This window comes from Myotis lucifugus, unplaced genomic scaffold (genome assembly GCF_000147115.1).
Source record: "Myotis lucifugus unplaced genomic scaffold, Myoluc2.0 scaffold_50, whole genome shotgun sequence".
NCBI classification, from domain to species: domain Eukaryota; kingdom Metazoa; phylum Chordata; class Mammalia; order Chiroptera; family Vespertilionidae; genus Myotis; species Myotis lucifugus.
Window position 1 is genome coordinate 6,540,716 of NW_005871098.1, and position 20,479 is coordinate 6,561,194.

The 20,479-nt window shown below is 42.3% G+C and overlaps 1 protein-coding gene and 1 pseudogene across 1 annotated transcript in view; both read right to left on the reverse strand.

The window, feature by feature from the left end:
• Nucleotides 1–356, reverse strand: part of PFN2 (profilin 2) — a gene marked incomplete at its 5' end in the record, with an annotated part of 4,953 nt that extends 4,597 nt beyond the window's left edge. Inside the window, one exon of the mRNA XM_023753762.1 lies at nt 162–356. Within this exon, the coding sequence (XP_023609530.1) occupies nt 162–356 (195 nt within the window). The remainder of the gene's footprint in view (nt 1–161) is intronic.
• An 18,704-nt stretch (nt 357–19,060) lies between these two features.
• LOC102426487 lies at nt 19,061–19,845 on the reverse strand (annotated as a pseudogene).
• Nucleotides 19,846–20,479: the final 634 nt, after the last annotated feature.

Below are 20,479 nucleotides of genomic sequence, written 5' to 3' on the forward strand. Positions count from 1 at the left end.
GGGAAAGCCGGGCCGGGGCGGGTTGGAGGCGGCTTCTGCGCAAGCACCGAACGGCCCCCTTCCCCGGGAGCTGCGGTGGGAGGTCGCGGGGACGGCGGCGAGGGACCAGCCGAGAAGCGTGTGCCCGGTGCCCGCCCGCCCGCACCGCGGAGCTGACTAACCGGCGCCGGGAGGCTGAGAAGCGGCTGTGCCGACGGCGGCGGCGGCTGCTCCTCACCGAGCGCCCCCCTTCCCGCGGCCACGGAGGGACGTGCGCGCGTGCGTGCGATCCTTCCGCCGCGCCCCCGACTCGGAGGGTCCCGGGAAGGGAGAGGAAGACTGAGGCCGGGGCGCGGAGGGATACCGCTCGGGGACAATCACGGGCCGCCACGTGCCGACGGCGAGGGACCGGCGCGGCGCGGCGCGGCGCTGGGGGTGGCCCAGCCTCGGACCCGGGCCCGCCGAAAGGGCGTGTTTCGCGTCGCGTTAGGCACCTAAGAGATGGCGCGCCCGGGACGCCACGGAGTCCCCGCGGCCGTGCAGTGATGTGCCCCTTCTGCGCCCCGTGTGCGGGAAGCGGGATCTTGAGCCTCGGTGTCGGATTGCAGTCGTCCCGGTGACGGGATGCGGCGCGTTTATCTGGTGTGTGGTGGGGGTGGCTGGCGACAGTCCCCACGCTCCGCCCCGCATCCCCGGGACCCTCCGCCCGAGGCCTCTGCCCTCGGCCTGCAGGCAGTCCTGCGGGCGCGCCCGCAACCTGCAATCGGAGCGGGCGCTGGTGGCGTGTGGGTTTTGTGGATCTTTCATTGTTCTTCGCTGTCTGTGGATTCTTTGACTGGGAGAACCCCCTCCCTCCCCCCTTAATAATGCTTATCACTGCTTGTAAAGTCCGAACAAATAGCGACCTATGTAACCTATTTGTTGTTGTTGTTGTTGTTAACTGGGAAAGTTATTGGTGGGTCGAAGAAATTGCTGAAAATAAAGAATAAAAAATCTAAGGAAGGGTTCACTGAATAAACACAGCAATATTTTTTTGCTCTCGAAGGGTAAATAATTTCGGGACTCAACCCTGAAAAGGACTTTTTGCTACTTCTTTTTAAATTTACAAGGTAAATGGTGGGTAGAGTTCCTGTGAATCTCGCATCATCTTTAGTCACTTCTAAGGGCTATGACTAGACAAGGAATGAAGAGATGTCCTACAGTTTCAATTTTAAGTGAACAAAAGTCTGCCTATCAAGAGAAAGAAAAAAACATTTAAAACGTCAAAAAGCTGATTTTCAATTTTAAAGTTATGGTGTAAAGTCACAGTTTGTGACAGGATTTCACTGAGGTAGCTCAGGAAAGAAGAAAAAAACGTTGCTAAACAATAATAATTCTGAAGTTTCATATTTTTACTGCTATTTGCTTTGAAATGCATAACTACTGCTGGGGGTGGGGGGTGGGAGGGGCAGAGACACGCAGTAGACCCACCCCAACCCAAATCAGGAATCTGTCAGATTGACACACTGTGGATGTTCAGATGATTTAGTATAAAATGTGCGCCCAAAACTGTTTCATCTTTGCAAGTGTGCCTCCTACCTAATTTAGTTACACTTACTCATTCTTTGCTTCTCTACCTTTCTGTAGTTGTTGACAGCTTTAATCCTTCAATTTTAGCAATTTATCACCTTAAAAGTTAATGTTACAGTGTGCTGATGACACGGATATGGTTATTTTGTGAGATTTGATCAAGCTGTACAGTTATGATTTGTGCTTTTGGTATGTATGTTATAATTCAATAAATTTAAATAGTAAACACCAATAATGAAAGGAAAGGAAGATAATAAAATGATAGTTTAAAAATATATACTGAGCCCTGGCCGGTTGCTCAGTGGTTACAGCATTGGCCTGGGGACTGAAGAATCCTGGGTTCCATTCTGGTCAAGGGCATGTACTTGGATTGCAGGTTCATCCCTCCATCCCCCCACCCTCTACCCGTGGGTGGGAGGCAACCAATCCATGTGTCTCCAGTGCAAGTTGCTCTCTCCCCTTCCTCTTTCCCATCTACTCTCTCTAAAAGTCAATGGAAAAAATATCCTAGGTTGAGGATTAAAAATAATAGGAAGAAGAAAAGAGACCATTTTTTAAAAAAAATATATTGAAATTGAGTTTTATTTATTAATCTCAGACCATTGTCTTGTTATATCAAAGAGTTGGAAATAATTGAATTTCATTCTTGTTCTTTTATTGCCTTTAAACAGAAAAGGATTAGACCAACTGAATATTCTAGATATTCAAATCTCAAAAGATTCTAAAACACATCTATTGGGAAAAACATTCATAAGAATTTAGAATTTCTATCATTTTTCTATATTTTTCACCAAAATGTAACAACACATTCTAATATTACTGTTTTACTTTTCCAACATAGTGTTTTATTTTCCCAGAACTGCATATAGTAAAAGTTAAACAACTATGAAAAATATATTCTGTATAGTAGACTTACTAGGTTTACAGTTTATATTTTTAGATGATATATTCAAAGAGAGTCTCTGATAAAATAATCCTATGCCTATATTCGTTAGAACCAACTTCTTAACATGTTGCCTTATTTTCTATTTGTATACAAATATCTGTTCCTATTTCATACAATTATTGCTTATCACAACATGTTTCAAAAGGTTTAAATAGAGATAAAACACCAAGTTTTAGGAATAGCAATAAAAATTAAGTCCAAGGGAGTATTAATGTGAGAAACAAGCATTACCAATTTGTATCTTTCTCACTTCTTTTAAAGGTAACTAATGTCTATAATGATAATAGCAGTGGCTGGTGGAGCAGATACAGTTACCAGAATGAAGTAGCTATTAACAATCAATAATATAGCATATTTAAACTTGGGTGGGTTGCATTATTGTGCATTCTCTTCAAAATTCTTTTATTCTTATTTGTGAAAACAAAAGCTATGTGGTTAATCAGATTCTTTAATGTATCAGTCAAGGATGCTTGAACGATTTAAGTTCAAGAGTAAATCATTAACATTTTAGTAAAATATAAAGAAGTAAGAAGTTAACTTGTTAAAATGTAGTCAAACTGATAAACATTGGGGTAGGAACTAAACTATTGCATATAATTACCCCAAATATAGTAAATCCATAATTAACTAAGCCCATCCTAAGCCCTCACTTATCATTTTCCACCTCCATGCTTGATTTTTGAAAAAAAAGTTTTAATTATAAAAATTCTCACCACAATCAAAAAAAAGTATAGAAAAATTACCTTTAATCCCATAAGCAATACACATGTTATTTTGTGAATGTATTCCCTCACATTTTTCTTTTTTTTTCTTTGTTAGTCCTGACCCAAGGATATTTTTCCATTGATTTTTAGAGAGAGTGGAAAGGAGGGGGAGAGAGAGAAACATCGATGTGAGAGAGAAACATTGATTGATTGCCTCCCACATGGCCCCTATCAGGGATGGAGCCTGCAACCAAGGTACGTGCCCTTGACCAGAATTGAACCCAGGACCCTTCAGTCCATGAGCCAACGCTCTATCCACTGAGCCAAACTGGCTAGGGTTTTTTCTCATTTTAAAATCATTTTTCTTTTTCAATTACAGTCGACATACATTATTATACTAATTTCAGGTGTAAACCCCAGTGGTTAGACATTACATAACTTACTAAGTGATCATCCCCATACATCTCATACCCATCTGATACCATACATAGTTATTAGAATATTATTGATTATAATAGAGGCCCAGTGCATGAAAATTCATGCATTCAGAGGTGTCCCTCAGCCTGGCCTGCACCCTTTCGCAATCTGGAACACCTTGGGGGATGTCCACCTGTTGGCTTAGGCCCGCTCGCCGGGGAATTGGGCCTAAGCTGGCAGTCAGACATCCCTCTGGCAGCCCGGGAGCCCTTGGGGGATGTTCGACTATTGGCTTGGGCCTGCTCCCTGCGAGGAGTGGGCCTAAGCCATCAGTCGGACATCCTTAGGATTGCTGCGGAGGCAGGAGAGACTCCTGCACTGCCACTGCGCTGGCCAGCCATGAGCCGGCTTCTGGCTGAGCGGTGCTGCCCCTGTGGAAGTGCACTGATCACCAGGGGGCAGCTCCTGCATTAAGCGTCTGCCCCCTGGTGGTCAGTGTGCATCATAGCAACCAGTCATTCCTGGTCATTCCACCATTAGGGTCAATTTGCATATTACCCTTTTATTATATAGGATTCCCTGTGTTGTACTTTTACATCCCCATGAATATTCTGTTAATACCTACTTGTACTTTTTAATCCCTTCACCTTTTTTCACCCATCCCCCAACCCTACTACTATCTAGCAACTGTCAAAATGTTCTCTGTATATATGAGTCTATTTCTGTTCTGCTTGTTCATTTATTTTGTTTTTTTAAATTCAATTGTTGATAGATATTTATTGCCATTTTTGTATTACTCACTTTTATTCATGTTTTTTATAGTAAAGAACAAAGAGTACTTTTAATTCTGGATTTGTCCATTTTACTTGAAACTCTGAATATTTGCTTTTTATAATTTGAGACTATTTAATTAGGTACATAAGTTAAAGTTATTTTCTTTCTGATACGTTAAGTAGTGGCCCTCTTTATCACCAATACTGCTTTTTGTTTTAAAATCTATTTTGTGAAAATTTAAGGTACCTTCCATTTCTCCTTTTATTGATAACTAGTGGCCCGGTGCACAAAATTCATGCACATTAAAAGGGAATTAATTAGAGGAAATATTTTAACATTGCTATTTGCCCTTTCTCTATAATAGAAGTGTGAGAGATAAAAGGAAATAAGTAAAATGTATATGAAAATAATATATAAATTTATTAATAAATAAACAGTAACAAAAGGATATAACAACAACAGAGGCATGATAATAAAACAACAAAAACATGATATAAAAAAACAGTGATTCAAACAATGACTGATAAAGTGATTAAACTTATTCTAATATCTCCCTGTACACCACATTAAGAGTGAAAACACTTTCAGAGTGCTTGACTAATTTCCCTTGTGCTGAAGTATTTAGAACTTTAACTTTAACATCACATGCTCTTCAAACTCGAGAGAAAGCAACATATAACTGACCATGTGTGAAAACGGGTTCAGGTAGGAATATGCCTACTCTGTCTAGAGTTTGTCTTTGTGATTTATTAATAGTCATTGCAAATGCTGGCATCTCGGGAAACTGTCGTCGAATTAATTTAAATGGGAGCCCAATGTCAGATGGGGACAAATCAATTCTTGGAATCAGAACAACCTCTCCCTCTGCAGATCCTGTTAATACTTTAGCTTCAATAATTTTAGGTCGTAATCTTTTGATAATAAATCTAGTACCATTACAAAAACTCCATTTACTATTGAGATTTCTCAATAGCATGATGATTGCACCCACTTTCAATTTTAATTTATGACACGGCATTCCCGAAGGAGTAATACTATCAAGAAATTCGATGGCAAAATTTTCCTTTTCAGCACCATCTGTTGAGTCAATGGAATCATCACTCAAATATATGTGAAAATCTCCTTCGAGTATATCCAAAATTTCTTCATTTAATTTTTGAACGTGCTCATTTTTTGGACAAAGAATCACACGTTTAGATATATTTTTAATATTATCTATAGATAAACTATTTCCAAAGGTAGCTTTAATAATAAATCTATTACAAATCATTTCACAGGGGATTTCAATAATATCCAATTCCTAAATGAAAACTGCTATCAAGTTTGTCATCTCCAAGTTTTACTAACCATCCACTATAAACAGAATCCTCTGATCTCATATTTGTTGTAAGAGACAACTTTCTGAAACATCCCCAAACATTTCAGTACTTAAACTTGTTTATACTATGGCCGATTGCATAGCATGTAGTACAATACTGAGACATTGTCGAAAATCCCCTCCAAGAAGGAGAACTTTCCCACCAAATACAACATTCAAATTCATAATTTCTCTTAGTAATCTGTCTATGGCATTTATAGCATGACTGGATGCCATGGTGAATTCATCAATAATGAGAAGTTGGGCCTTTTTAATAGTTTTAGCAACTTCACTGTTTATATTGAGTCTAGAAATTGAAGTTTCATTTAATGGAATTGGTAATTTATATTGGGAATGAAAGGTTCTTCCACTGAGAAGTAAATTTGCAGCAATACCTGTAGATGCTGTGGGTAAAACAGTATCACCACGACCTCTAATATAATGTATTAAAACTTTATAAAGATATGCCTCCACGCCCTTGCCCTCGCATGGGAAACAGCTCGGGGAGGGCGCAGCTGTTGCCAAGACGACCCAGGACTCAGTGTGTCCAAGCTCCGAGGACGGGTTCCTGCCTCAAACCTTGCCCTCGCAGGAAACAGTTCGGGGAGGGCCATTGCCAAGGCGACCCCTGCAGGACTGACTTCCTTCCAGTTGGTTGAGCCTCGGAGGTGACAAGCGTTACACCCACGGTTTTTATATAAATAGATTATCTGATATATCTTTTCTCTCTCCTTTCCCCTTTCTTCCCTCTCCTATCCCTCCAACTCCTCTCTCTCTTTCTTCCTCTCTCTTTCTTCCTCTCACTTTCTTTCTCTCTCTCTTTCTCTCTCCTTCCTCTCCTCCCTTTCCTTGTGCTTTGATTTTAGATGGCTGTTGTAAACTTCACATAGTTGGATTTTAGCTCTTTCATTAACAAGCAATCTATTCTTTAATTTTTCATTCATGTGAAATTTTCATGTTCATTATCTATTCTTTTAGTGTTAGCCTTGAAATTTTAACATGTATATTTAATAGAACAAAGCTTTAAATCAATATCTTAAACTTTCACTTCATATAATCCAAGAACCTCAGAACACTTTCAATCTCATCACTCCCCTCCAGGCTATTATTTCACACACATGTTTGCTTATATGTATTTATACATATACATTTGCTATTTTATTTACTTATCATTCTTTCTCACATCACAAACCATCATTCTATGATCTTTTCCTGCTTCCTAATGTAAATCTTTATAAATTAATTTATTGGCAGTCTCATGGTGGTAAACTCTATTTTTGTCTATCTAAAAATGCTTTATATCACTTTCATTCTTTAAAAATGTTGTACCTTTATGGATGATCTGTTATTTTTCTCTGACTTCTTTTGGAGTCTTTGTCTTTGCTGTTCTACAGTTTCACTATGTTGTATCTATACCTGGTTTACTTTTACTGTACTTGGAAAAATTAATTTATATCTGTGATCACTTCTGGAAAATTTTCCATCATTATTTCTTCAATTATTTCTTTTCCTCAGTTCTCTCTATTCTCTTCTTTTAGGGTTCAGAATAAATATTTCCGTTTCCTCTTCTGTTCTCCATATCTCTTAGTTGCTTTCATATTTTCCATTTGCTTGCCTCTCTGTACTGCATGCTGAGTAAGTTCTTCAGCCAAATGTTCCAATTTATTTTTTACTATATTTTATCTGTTGTTAAACCCCTACCTTGAGTTTTTTTTGTTATTTCTATTTTTATTTTTAGAATTGCCATTTTATTGTTATGCAGATCTTTCTCATTATTCCTGACAAGAGGCCTGATGGACAAAATTCGTGCAAGAGTAGGCCTTCCTTTTCCTGGCTGCAGGCACTGCCTTCCCTCTGGCACCCGGGACCCGGGTTTCCCTCACAGCCCCAGCTTTGTCCGGAAGGTCATCCAAAAGGACATTCAGAAGGACATCCAGTCTAATTAGCATATTACACTTTTATTATTATAGATAGTCTCTTATTGCTTGCCATTTTTGTGGTTCTGTACTTTATTTCTTCAAACATTTCTTTTAAAAAATTTATCTACATATATAAAAGGCTAATATGCAAAGTGTCCCCTCGGAAGTTCAACTGGGAGACTGAGCGTTCGATCGCTTGCTATGATGTGTGCTGACCACCAGGGGGTGGTGTGGAATGAAGGAAGGCCCTGGCCAGCAGCCGGAAGGCCCCGATCGGCCCTGATCGCCGGTCAGGCTAGGGACCCTACCTGTGCATGAATTTTGTGCACCGGCCTCTAGTATGTGTATATATATATATTGATTTCAGAGAGGAAGGAAGAGGGAGAGAGTGATAGAAACATCAATGATGAGAGAGAATCATTGATTGGCTGCCTCCTACATGCCCAACACTGAGGACCGAGTCCACAATATACCCTGATTGGGAATCAAACCGTGACCTCCTGGTTCCTAGGTTGATGCTCAACCACTGAGCCACACCAAGCATATTTCTTCAAACATTTCTTACCTAGTTATTCTATATACTATCTGATAATTGCAACATGTAAATAAGTTGTGTTACATTTTATCTCTCTCACTTAGTGGCTTACCTCCTTGTATACTTGTTGATCACATTATAAATTCATATTTCTTTGATCATAATATGTGGGAATTCTAATTGCTTAAATTGAGTACACTTTCTTCCAAAGATGATTTACATCTGCTTCTGTTATGTGCCCAGGAGTGTTTGAACCTGCGGCCACTTTAACCCTTTCAAAGGTGTCCTCAAAATGCAGTATGGGATTCACCTCCTCACACAGAGCTGCTGTTGCCATTTGCACTCAGACCAACCCCATCTCTTCAGCTTGCATACAGATTCCTGCTCTGGTTTCTGCTTATAATTTAGTTCTCTTTACTTGGTGCAAAGAGGGGTCTTTTAATATTTTTCTAATTTCTAAGAGCCAAGAAAAAATTTTAAATGCTTTTTAAAAATATATTTTTATTGATTTTAGAGAGAGAAAGGGAGAAGCACAGAAAGATAGAAACATCGATCAGCTGCTTCCAGTACACCCCCTACTGGGGATTGAGCCCACAATCCAGGCATGTGCCCTGACCAAGAATCAAACCGTGATGTTCTGATTTATGGGCCAAGACTCAACCATTGAGCAAAACTGGCCAGACTAAAAAAATTTTATTGATTCAGGATCTAGTTGTTCTGAAGCAGGATGGTTTCCCACAATATCTAGTCCACCATGATGCTAGAAGCTGAAGCCACACCCACAACTTTTCTTCTGCGTTTTATTCAATAATTATGAATTATGGGTCTCCGGCTTGGGTACTAGGTGGTGCTATTAACTGAAACAAGGAGTATGGAAGATGAACAACATTAAGGAGGGAGATGTTAAGCTTGGTTGACTTCAATACTTGTGAGACATCTAAGTGAAAATGTTGCACAGCAGTTATATATACAGCTCTACTTCAAAAGACACATCTGGCTCAAGGGAACATTTTATACATGAGTAGAGGAAATGAAGTTCACAATGAAAACAATGAGTGGCCAGAGAAGTTAGGTGGGAAATCGGGAGCCAGTAGGTCATAAATGCCTAAGGAAGAGAGTTTTTCCAAATGGTAGGAATGATCAAGAGGAGCAAAGAATGCTGGGAAATCAATAAGGGGAGAATTAAAGGTTATTAGAATTAGCAACACAGGCTATTTTAGAAATTTGGCAAAATACATTTGGGTGAATGGTGGGGAAGTAAACCAAATTGCAATGGATAAAGGGAATAAATGGAAGGCAGGGGGTTAAAACTTTCATTATTAAAAATGTTTGATCCTATATAATAAAAGCCTAATATGCTAGGTGTCCTGTATCTAGTGACCAGTTGACTATTCAACCAATCAAAGTGTAATATACTAATGATATGCTAAGGCCACTCAACCGCTTGCTATGATGTACACAGACAGTCAACTGGTTGACCAGTTGCTATGCCATGCACTGACCACCAGGGGGCAGACACTTTGACTGGTAGGTTAGCTTGCTGCTGGGGTCTGGCTGATCAAGACTGGGCGAGATGGGGCCAAACAGCCCTGGAGCCCTCCATGGTCCCTCTCTGGCCCTGATTGTGCATCAGTGAGGTCCCTCAGCCTGGCCTGCACCCTCTTGCAATCCAGGACCCCTTGAGGAATGTCAGAAAGCCGGTTTCAGGCCAATCCTGCAGGCCACTCCCCTCGGGAGGGTGCCAGATGCAGGGCTCACGGCTGGTGAGCGCTGCTGCAGCAGCACGAGCCTCTTCTAATTGGGACTGACTGGATGCGGGCCCATGGCAGGTGCAGTGGGGGCGGCATGAGTGGGAGCAGCAGGTAGGAGTTACAGGCAGTGTTGGACTGCAGGTTTTGGCCCGATCCCTGCAGGCCACCCTGAGGGACCGCACCCATGCATGAATTCATGCACCAAACCTCTAGTGTTACAATAAAAAATAATAGTCACAGGAGATATAGGTAAAGCAAGGTGGTGGTGGTGATAGTGTTTTTTTCTTTTAATTTATATTTTTATTGATTTCAGAGAGGAAGGGAGAGAAAGAGAGAGAGAAAAACATCAATGATGAGAGAGAATCATTGACTGGCTGCCTTCTGCACTCCCTCCCCCTCCACTGGGCCTGCTCAACCACAGAGCCACGCTGACCGGGAAGTGGTGGTGGTTTTAATTGGAGAATCTTGACCATGATTAAATCGTGATGGGGTGGCACTAGTGGAGAAGGAGATGTTAAAGATATAAGAGAAAAGGAAGATAATATGTCAGGGCTCTAGAACACTGGGGAGGAGGAGAGGGGGGAAGCCTGGGATCCAAAGCACAGTTGGATAGAATTGACAAAAGATGACATATTTTCATTATAACAACCGTATATAATTGTAACCTTTCCTTTTTCTGCAGTATAACATACATATAGAAAAGTGAACTGATTATAAATATATACTTTGATGAATTTTCACGAAGTGAATTTATCCAGTTAACCAGCATCCAAATCAAGAAACAGAGCAATTATCAGGAGCCCAGGAGTCTTTTTCTTGCCCATTTTAAGTCACTCCTCTCCTCTCAGAACTTGAGCTACTTTTCTGGCTTTTTAGAAGTCATAGGATAATTTTGTCTGTTTTTGAAGTTTATGTAAATGGACTCACACAATAGGTTCTTTTTTGTGACAGTATCTGTGTTCTTTTGCTCAGATGTTTGTGAGAGTCATCCAAATTATTGCATATAATTGTAGTTTGCTCAGTCTCTGTAAAGTATTCCATTGGCCGAAACCGGTTTGGCTCAGTGGATAGAGCGTCGGCCTGCGGACTGAAAGGTCCCAGGTTCGATTCCGGTCAAGGGCATGTACCTGGGTTGCGGGCACATCCCCAGTAGGAGATGTGCAGGAGGCAGCTGGTCGATGTTTCTCTCTCATCGATGTTTCTAGCTCTCTATCTCTCTCCCTTCCTCTCTGTAAAAAATCAATAAAATATATTTTTAAAAAAAATCAATGGGAAAAAAAAAAAGTATTCCATTGCATGACTATATCATAATTTATTAGCATATTTGGGTAATTTCTAGGTTTTGGCTATTATGAATATAAACATGTATATTCATAATAAGTAAATATGTATTTTGGTGAGCAGAAGTAAACATACCTAGGAATGGAGGATTGCTAGTTCATAGGTTCAGGTTTAGTAGATACAACCAAACAACATTCCAAAGAGATTGCACCATTTTACCAGGGCACCAACAATGTATAAAGGTTTCAGTAGCTCCACATCCTCACCAAAGAGAGATAATTGGTATTATCTTTCTTTTTAGTTTTAAACATTTTACTGGGAATATAGTAGTAATTTCTTATGCTTTAATGACAATTATCATATGTTTGTTAGTCATTTGCGCACTTTTTTGTGAAGTGGTTGTGCAGATTTTTTGCCATGCATTTGTTATTTGTAACTAGAGGCCTGGCGCACAAAATTCTTGCACAGGTACAGTCCCTAGACCTGGCCTGTGATCAGGGCCATCTTCCCTGGCTGCTGGCAGCTGGCCCTGCCCCCTGCCACCACCCACCAAGGTTCCCCTTTTGCCATTGGGCGATCGGAGTCTGACGGCTAAGGTGAGGGACTGAAAGGTCAGCCATTCCTGACTGCTCGCCAGCCCCGCCCCCACCACAGGTCGTCCTCTGTGTGTGGGGTGACTGGCAGGGCGGGGGCCTTGGCCTGGCGCCACTGGCGTCCCCCACCACCTATCCCCGGTTCCCCATTCGCCATTGGGTAATGGGAGCCTGCTGGCTGGGGAAAGGGATCGAGAGGTGGTCAGTGCACCTCGTAGCGACTGGTAGAGTGGTCGTTCTGGTCATTCTGCTGTTAGGGTCAATTTTCATATTACCCTTTTATTATATAAGATGACTGCAGTAGTCCATCAAATGGATGTATAATATGTTGTCCATTCTTATTGAAAAATCAAGGAGAACCAAGATGGCAGCATAGGTTAATGCCGGAGTTTGCTGCCTCAAACAACCACTTCAAAAATACAACTAAAAGACAGAACGGACATCACCCAGAACCACAGGAAGGCTGGCTGAGGAGAGATTCTACAACTAGAAGTAAAGAGAAATCCATACCGAGACTCAGAGGAGGCGCAGTGTGGAGGTGAAATACTAAGGTGCGGAGGTGCGCGTGGAGTGGGCTGGCGGTGGGGGGCGAGGTTGTTGTTTTCAATCAGGAGGGAGTTTCAGACTCTGAGCTCCAGATCCGGGCGAGTCTCTAGGGACCCAGACTCAAACGGGAGAAGCGGGAAGGCAGCTTTCTCTCAGAGGTTTGCAGCGGTTGCAGAGCCGCTGGAGATGGAACTGAGAGCAGCCATAACTGCTCGCTCCGCCCGCCCTGTAGATCCCCTGGGACCCGCCCCGCCCAAGCCCTTCACAGAGGCATTTGCCGGATAGCCTCAGGCAAAGGCTAGATTAGCACTGCCCTAGAGATTCAGCACAGAAGCTCTCCCACTGCAGACACAGCTGACTCTCATAGCCAGTTAGCCTGGAGGTCAATTCACCCCTAGTATTGCCGACAACAATTAAGGCTTAACTACAACAAGACTGAGCACAAAGACCACAAGGGGGTGCACCAAGAAAGCATAAAAAATGCGGAGACAAAAGAACATGACAGAAATGGAGGATATAGAGCTAAAAAACGCACTTTTGAGGGCTTTCAATAATTTGCTAGAAACTGCCGATAAACTTGATGAGAGCCTCAAGAAATCTAATGAGACCCTCGATGTTGTGATAAAGAACCAACTAGAAATTAAGCATTCACTGACTGAAATAAAGAATATTATACAGACACCCAACAGCAGACCAGAGGGTCGCAAGAATCAAGTCAAAGATTTGAAATGCGAAGAAGCAAAAAACACCCAACTGGAAAGCAAAATGAAAAAAGAATCCGAAAATACGAAGATAGTGTAAGGAGCCTCTGGGACAGCTTCAAGCGTACCAACATCAGAATTATAGGGGTACCAGAAGATGAGAGACAGCAAGATATTGAAAACCTATTTGAAGAAATAATGACAGAAAACTTCCCCCACCTGGTGAAAGAAATGGACTTACAGGTCCAAGAAGCACAGAGAACCCCAAACAAAAGGAATCCAAAGAGGACCACACCAAGACACATCATAATTAAAATGCCAAGAGCAAAAGACAAAGAGAGAATCTTAAAAGCAGCAAGAGAAAGAGACTCAATTACCTACAAGGGAATACCCATAAGACTGTCAGCTGATTTCTCAACAGAAACTTTGCAGGCCAGAAGGGAATGGCAAGAAATATTCAAAGTGATGAATACCAAGAACCTACAACCAAGATTACTTTATCCAGCAAAGCTATCATTCAGAATTGAAGGTCAGATAAAGAGCTTCACAGATAAGGAAAAGCTAAAGGAGTTCATCACCACCAAACCAGTATTATACGAAATGCTGAAAGGTATCCTTTAAGAAGAGGAAGAAGAAGAAAAAGGTAAAGATACAAATTATGAACAAAAATACACATCTATCAACAAGTGAATCTAAAAATCAAGTGAATAAATAATCTGATGAACAGTCTGAACTGGTGATTATAATAGAATCAGGGACATAGAAAGGGAATGGACTGACTATTCTTGGGGGGGAAAGGGGAGTGGGAGATGCGGGAAGAGACTGGACAAAAATCGTGCGCTTATGGATGAGGACAGTGGGTGGGGAGTGAGGGCGGAGGGTGGGGCGGGAACTGGGAGGAGGGGAGTTGCGGGGGGGGGGAAGAGGAACAAATGTAATCTGAACAATAAAGATTTAATTTAAAAAAAAGAAAAATCAAGTAAGTTGAGAAACAAAAATCAAAAGAAAATTTTGTTATGATATGTATGGTGGTGAATTTTCAAAGGCATGCAAATGTCTAACAGCAAAATTTAAAATATAAAATAAGGCACTTAATCAAATGTGCTAGACATTGCCAATTTGTCTACCCAGTATCTACTGTTCTTCCTTGCTAACAATCATAAATTTGGGGGAGGGATGAGAATAACAAATGCAATTTTAAACGCTTCCAAAAATGCCCTTCCTGCTAGGGTGATCATCTAATCCTTTGGCCAATGAGCTGAAATGGGAAGTTATTTCATGGAGAGCTACTTATTTTCTCATATTTTAAAAAAGGACTGTTCAGCTGGCCAAAGTATTCTGCCTTTAACCTGTCCTCCTCCTTGTTCAGGTTGTGCTGATGCATTTTTGAGATGGAGTAGCCATTTGTGACTGTGCTAAGGATGGAGGAGCAGGTGGCAAGAAGTGACCTGCTTTCTCAAGTGGCTTCACCAGCCTTGCACTACCTACTTCACATTCTTGTCACATTGGGTAGATAAACTTCTATATGGTTAAGCTACTATAATCAGCTTCTGTGAAGTCCAACCAAACCTTGTACTCACCAGAACATCCATTTTCCTACCCCATCTCAGGTCCCAGAGCATTCTGGTTAATCTAGTGTTGTCACCATAAGTACTTGAGTTAAGTACTTGAGGAAATGCTTTCTATTTATTGCATATCTATTGCAGTAATAACCTATTGGGGATATCCTGAAAATTGCTCCACTGGTTTTTCGCATACCAGCAAAATAATACATTAAATTATACCATGGAGCAGGGGTCCTCAAACTACAGCCTGCGGGCCACATGCAAATACAAATATTGTATTTGTTCCCGTTTTGTTTTTTTACTTCAAAATAAGATATGTGCAGTGTGCATAGGAATTTGTTCATAGTTTTTTTTTTAACTATAGTCTGGCCCTCCAACGGTCTGAGGGACAGTGAACTGGCCCCCTGTTTAAAAAGTTTGAGGACCCCTGCCATAGAGCTTTCAAGAATTTCATGTTTTCCTAAGTGTCACACTGTCTGGCAGAGAATGTCCTGTGAGTTTTGATTCATTTTCTCCAATTAACCAGATGTAAAAGAGGATACTGGAATCATATGGAGTATTTCATTCCAAGAAAGTTACTCTTGAATAATGAGAGATGTTTATTGCAGAATTCCAAAGGGAAGGGCACAAAGCCTGCGGAAACAGTGGTTATCTGATATATGAGAGAAATGCAGGCACTCCATCAAAACACCCTCTCCCCCGCAAAAAGATATAACACATCTAATTTTTCTTGATCTCAGTCCCAGGTGGCAAAAAATTAAATTTAATTAAGTAGATAGTCTTCAAAAAAGTATTAAAGTAAGGCTTTAAGTTTTCTTTCCTTTTTTTTTTTTGCTTTTCTAATAAAGCTCAGATTTAATTTCTAGGGAAATTGTTTCTGGGTCCATAAACATGCTGATAATTAGAGAATAAAAGTATAAATTCAACAATGATAGGTTGCAGTTAAAAGCAATTTTTAAAGTGAATGTTAAAAGATATTCTTTTAACATTGTTGAAAAAATGACAGATGTCCTGTTTTTTTCCTCATTCACCCCCTCCATCCCACCCCCCCAAGGCCTTTACCACACTATTGTCTGTGTCCATGGGTTATAAAAATATACATATAAGGTATTTTTAAAATATCATTTTATATTGAGGAACAGTAACATCACCCCCACCACTACTCTTCACATGGCCTTCTCTCCTCTCTGTGTCTCTCTTTTGTGTGTCTCTTGTAAGGACACTTATCATTGGATTTAGGGTCCCCTCAGCTGATCCAGGATAAGGATTTTGAGATCTTTAACTTAATTCAATCTGCAAAGACCTTGTTTCAAATAAGGTTACATTCCCAGCTTCCAGTAGTTAGCACATGGACATATCTTTCTGAGGGTACCCAATGCACATGTATGTAAAAATCGAATAAGAAAATATACTGTAAATAAGGAGAGTCAGGTTTGTTGCTGTCAGAGAAAGAAATTGCACATAAGAAATAGGGCCAGGCTAGAATGAACCATGTGGTACTGGATCAGAGTCACAGTTGTCAGCATGAACTTATATTTATATTAATATGTATGTATACAGAGAGAGAACAGAAATAAATACAGATATGTGTGTATACATGGGTTAGCGTACATACATATATTTCCTACCCCTGTCCACTGAGAGAAGCTGGAAGCAGTGACACTCAAGTAGTAACAAGTACACCTAGCACTCAGATATTGGTTTCTAAACACCTTTCTCCCACAGGCAGAACCTCTGCTCCTTGAAAAAATGCTTGTTTGCAGGGCTAGGGCAGGGAAAATACAATATGAGCCTAGAGCACCTCACAGTGCCAGAAAGTAAGGTATTCAGAAAAGCCAAATTTATAGAGACAAAAAATAGATTAGTGATTGCCTAGGGATGAGAGTAAGAATGGGCAAGACTGCATGGGCATGAGGTTTCTTAATGGGATGATGGAAATCCTTGAAAATAAATTATCCTAATTGCACAACTCTGTAAATATACTAAAAATCATATTAATAGTATGTACCCTAACATGATGTGATGAGTATGCAATCTCCTAAAGTTGAACATGCACATAAACTTAAAACAGGAAAATTTTGTGGCATATAAATTGTACCTCAGTAAAGTTGTTTAAGAATTTTTTTTCCTCGATTGATCGATTTTTTTAATTAATGACTGATTGAAGGAAGGAAGGAATGCAGGAAGTTAGGAAGTAAGGAAGGGATGAAGGGAGGAAGGGAGGAATGAAGGAAGGGAGGAAGGGAGGGAGGAAGGGAGGGAGGGAGGAAGGAAGGAAGGAAGGAAGGAAGGAAGGAAGGAAGGAAGGAAGGAAGGAAGGAAGGAAGGAATGCTCAATAAGGGGGGTGGGGGAGAGGTAAGTCAAAGGCACCTAGGAACCAATTAAAAGAGCTCCCAGCAGCCCAAGTTAGAACAATTTGAGCAACAAATCCATAATGATGACAGTATTGGATTGTAATCCCCCAAATAAAATAAATATTCATGCCTCTATTATGATATAAAGAAAGAAAAAGGGACACATCTTCCTCATGAAGAATTGCAAGTATTGCATGTAGAAGGAATGAAGAAGGTAGAAAGTTACCATTAAAATGCCACAATAATTCCTGAAAGCACTGATGGATCTAAAATTAGTGCATGTAACTTTTAGGAGAAACAAAGTATCTGAATAGCCTCAGAGTATCTCCCCAAAATGTCTATTAATTCCATGGGATTTTAAGCCTACAATGTGTTTCACACTCCTTCCTTCAGATGGAGCTTAACTTCCTCCCCCTTGAGTGTGGGCTGGACTTTGTGACTCCCTTCTACTAAATAGAAAAGGAAAAACAGACCTTCACAGGAGAGAAAACTGGCAGACATGACCTTAGAAACTGCTCAAGGTTAATATCACCGATAAGAAGTCATGTTGCTATTATATACTCCCTGATATTATGTGATGCATATGAAATCTCCTAAAGCTGAATATGCCTAGATACTAGAATGTATTATTCCATCCATACATATATATCCAACAAAAGTGTGTTTATTTTCTTTTTGCACCAAAAGACGTGTTGATGGGCATTTAGATTCAACATTTTTGAGTCTAAATGCCCATCAATAGTAGAATAAATAAATCATTATATTCACACAATGGAATACTATACAGTAATGGTAATAAATGAAATATTGATACACACAACCTTGGGGGAAAGGCTAACAAAAAGGCATAAAAGAGTACATACTATATGACAGCTTATATAAAGTTTAAAAATAAGCAAAACTAATCTACGGTGTTAGAAGTCAGAGTAGTGACTAGGCTTTGGGGAGGTGGGGCTGATGATCACAAGGGGGCATGTGAAAGGTTTCTGGGGTCCAGGTTACATTATGTTTCCTTGATCTACTTGGTGTTTATTTATAACACATTATTCATTTTGCAGTAATTCATTTTTTCAGAAGCTTATGATAACACGTTCAGCATGTGTATTTTATTTCAATGACAAAGTATACTAGTAAGTTAAAAAAAACACACAACAAAACATTTAGCAATTAGATAAAATCTCTGCCTGCTGGATATTACCTAATCTCACTAAGCTGTACTTTCCTATCTATACAATAAAGGTGATGCCTAGCTCAAGAGATTATTTTGAGGACTATTAAATGACACAGTATATCTAATAGATGTAAAGTAAGAGTACAGATTCTGGAACAAGTAGCTAGACAATAAAAAGCTGTCATCATTCCCATGATTACACGAGCCCCCAGGGCAGCTCTGCTCCTGCCTGTCCTCACTAAGCCTCTCTGGAGGGGTTTTATTTTATACTAGAGGCCCGGTGCACAAAAATTTGTGCACTCGGGTGGGTCCCTCAGCCCGGCCTGTGCCCTCTCGCAATCTGGGGCTCCTTGGGGGCCCCTTCCCCTGGCTGCTGGCACCAGTTTTCCTCTGGCGCCCGGAACCCAGGCCTTCGCTCTTCGCCGGGAGGGGCCCGCGTGGTGGGCGAGGGGCTTAGCTCTTTTAAAAATACTTCTGAATGTTTGGTAAATAACCCTGTAGGAATCTGCTTTCTGGAACATGTTGGTTGTTAAGGGCTGATTTGGGTAATCAACAAAATATATGTTAAAATCCTAATCCCCAGAACCTCAGAATGTACCTGTATATGGAGATAAGATCTTTAAAGAGGGGATTACATTAAATTGAGGCAGTTCCAGTGGGACCCTTAGCCCATCTCACTGAAGTCCTTATAAGAAGAGGAATGTTGGGATCCAGCCCCAGCAGGTCCAGGGGTTCCCAAAGGTGTGGACGGAGTCGGCGAAGAAGGAATGATACAGAGGCAGCGTTCAGGTGATCATCGTAGCCAGGTTCTCTTTTTATTGTCCTGTTACATCTATATTTATACTATTTGATCCTATAAGCATGCCTCTATAAGCTTTTTTTTGCCGAGGAGAGCACGGGGTCCGTTTATTGGGGGGTCAGTCAAAGGGGGAGCTGGCTAGGGTGGGGTAGGGCAGCAGCTTGTCTGGCCCCCGAGAAACCCAACTTGAGTCCAGAGCCTCAACTGCTTTGAAGCCAAAGTCTTCCTCCACCTTTATCTGCACGGGGGCCAGCTCCGGAGTCAGCGGGACTCCCGCCCGGCCCACTTCTGGTGGCACTCGCCACCTCTTCCGCCCGCTGGGCCCCTCGCCAGGGGCCGGGCTGCTGGCTTCTGTAGGCGCTGGCGTCCTCCTGGGCGGGGACAGCCCCTCTTTCTCTGGAGGCTCGTTCTCAGCGTTGCCTGGGGTGGGGGCGTCTGTGCCCTGGCTGCCCTCGTCCTCCAGTAAGATGGTGAACTGGCTGGCCCGGTAGTTGTCGCCGTAGGAGTCCAGCACCTTCATGAGGAACCTCTGCTCCTGCTGGAGTCTCCGTATTATCCTCTATATCTGATGGAGCCTGTTCAGGACCCACTCGTTCACCTGCTTGATCTCCCTGCAGTGCCGACCCAGCGCCTGGTAATTCCTGCGATTGAGTTCCCGTTGGTACCACCGTTGCTGGCCTCGGGCTGCCTCCTCCTCTAAGTCTCGCTCCTGGAGGCTGGAGCTGCCCAGACCCCCAGACAGGAACTCCACTTTGGTCTCAAGCTAGGTCTCCAGGATGTGACCACCGAACAGAGGAGGCAGCACCAGCTCCCAGCCGGGAGTTGCTGAGAACTCCTCAAAGCCCATGGCTGCCACGGTCCCCTTTCTCTGCTCCAGCTCCATTTCTCCCTGGCTCCAGGCACAGAACTTCCAACCTTACAAGCCTCTAGTTTAAAGTGGCTTGCAAAACGACACAGCCCATCCAATTTCACAGCCAGGCACCCAGGCCCCGGCCGCTAAGCCTCCTGGGAGTTGTAGTTCTCTATTTCGGGCTTGCCTCCCTCGCCCCACCCCGACCCGGAGTCCCAACTGAAAGGCCCTGCTGGCTGGTCTAACCCTGCGGCCAGGCATCTGAGTCACCTCGGGTCTTTATTCCTGTCCCGACACCGTGCCCTCTGACCACGGAGACTCTCCTCTTGGGAGGCCCCTGGGTCTCCTTCTGGGTCTCCTCAGGCCAGGCACTGGATCGCGTGCCCCAGCGGCGATGCAGCCCTGGCGCCTGGGTCTCCTTCTGGGGTCTGGCTGCGTCGCCCCCGGGGACCCGATCGCGTGCCCTAGCTGCGACACAGCCCCGGCCCCTGGGTCTCCTCAGCCCAGGCACCGGATCGCGTGCCCCAGCGGCTTCTGGGTCTCCTGCTGGGGCCTGGCTGCATCGCCACTGGGGTCCGGATGGTGTCCCCAGGCAGCTATGCAGCCCGGACTCTGGCCCCACCTCTGGGTGTTCTCCCATCACTGGTGATCAGTGATCTGAGAAGCC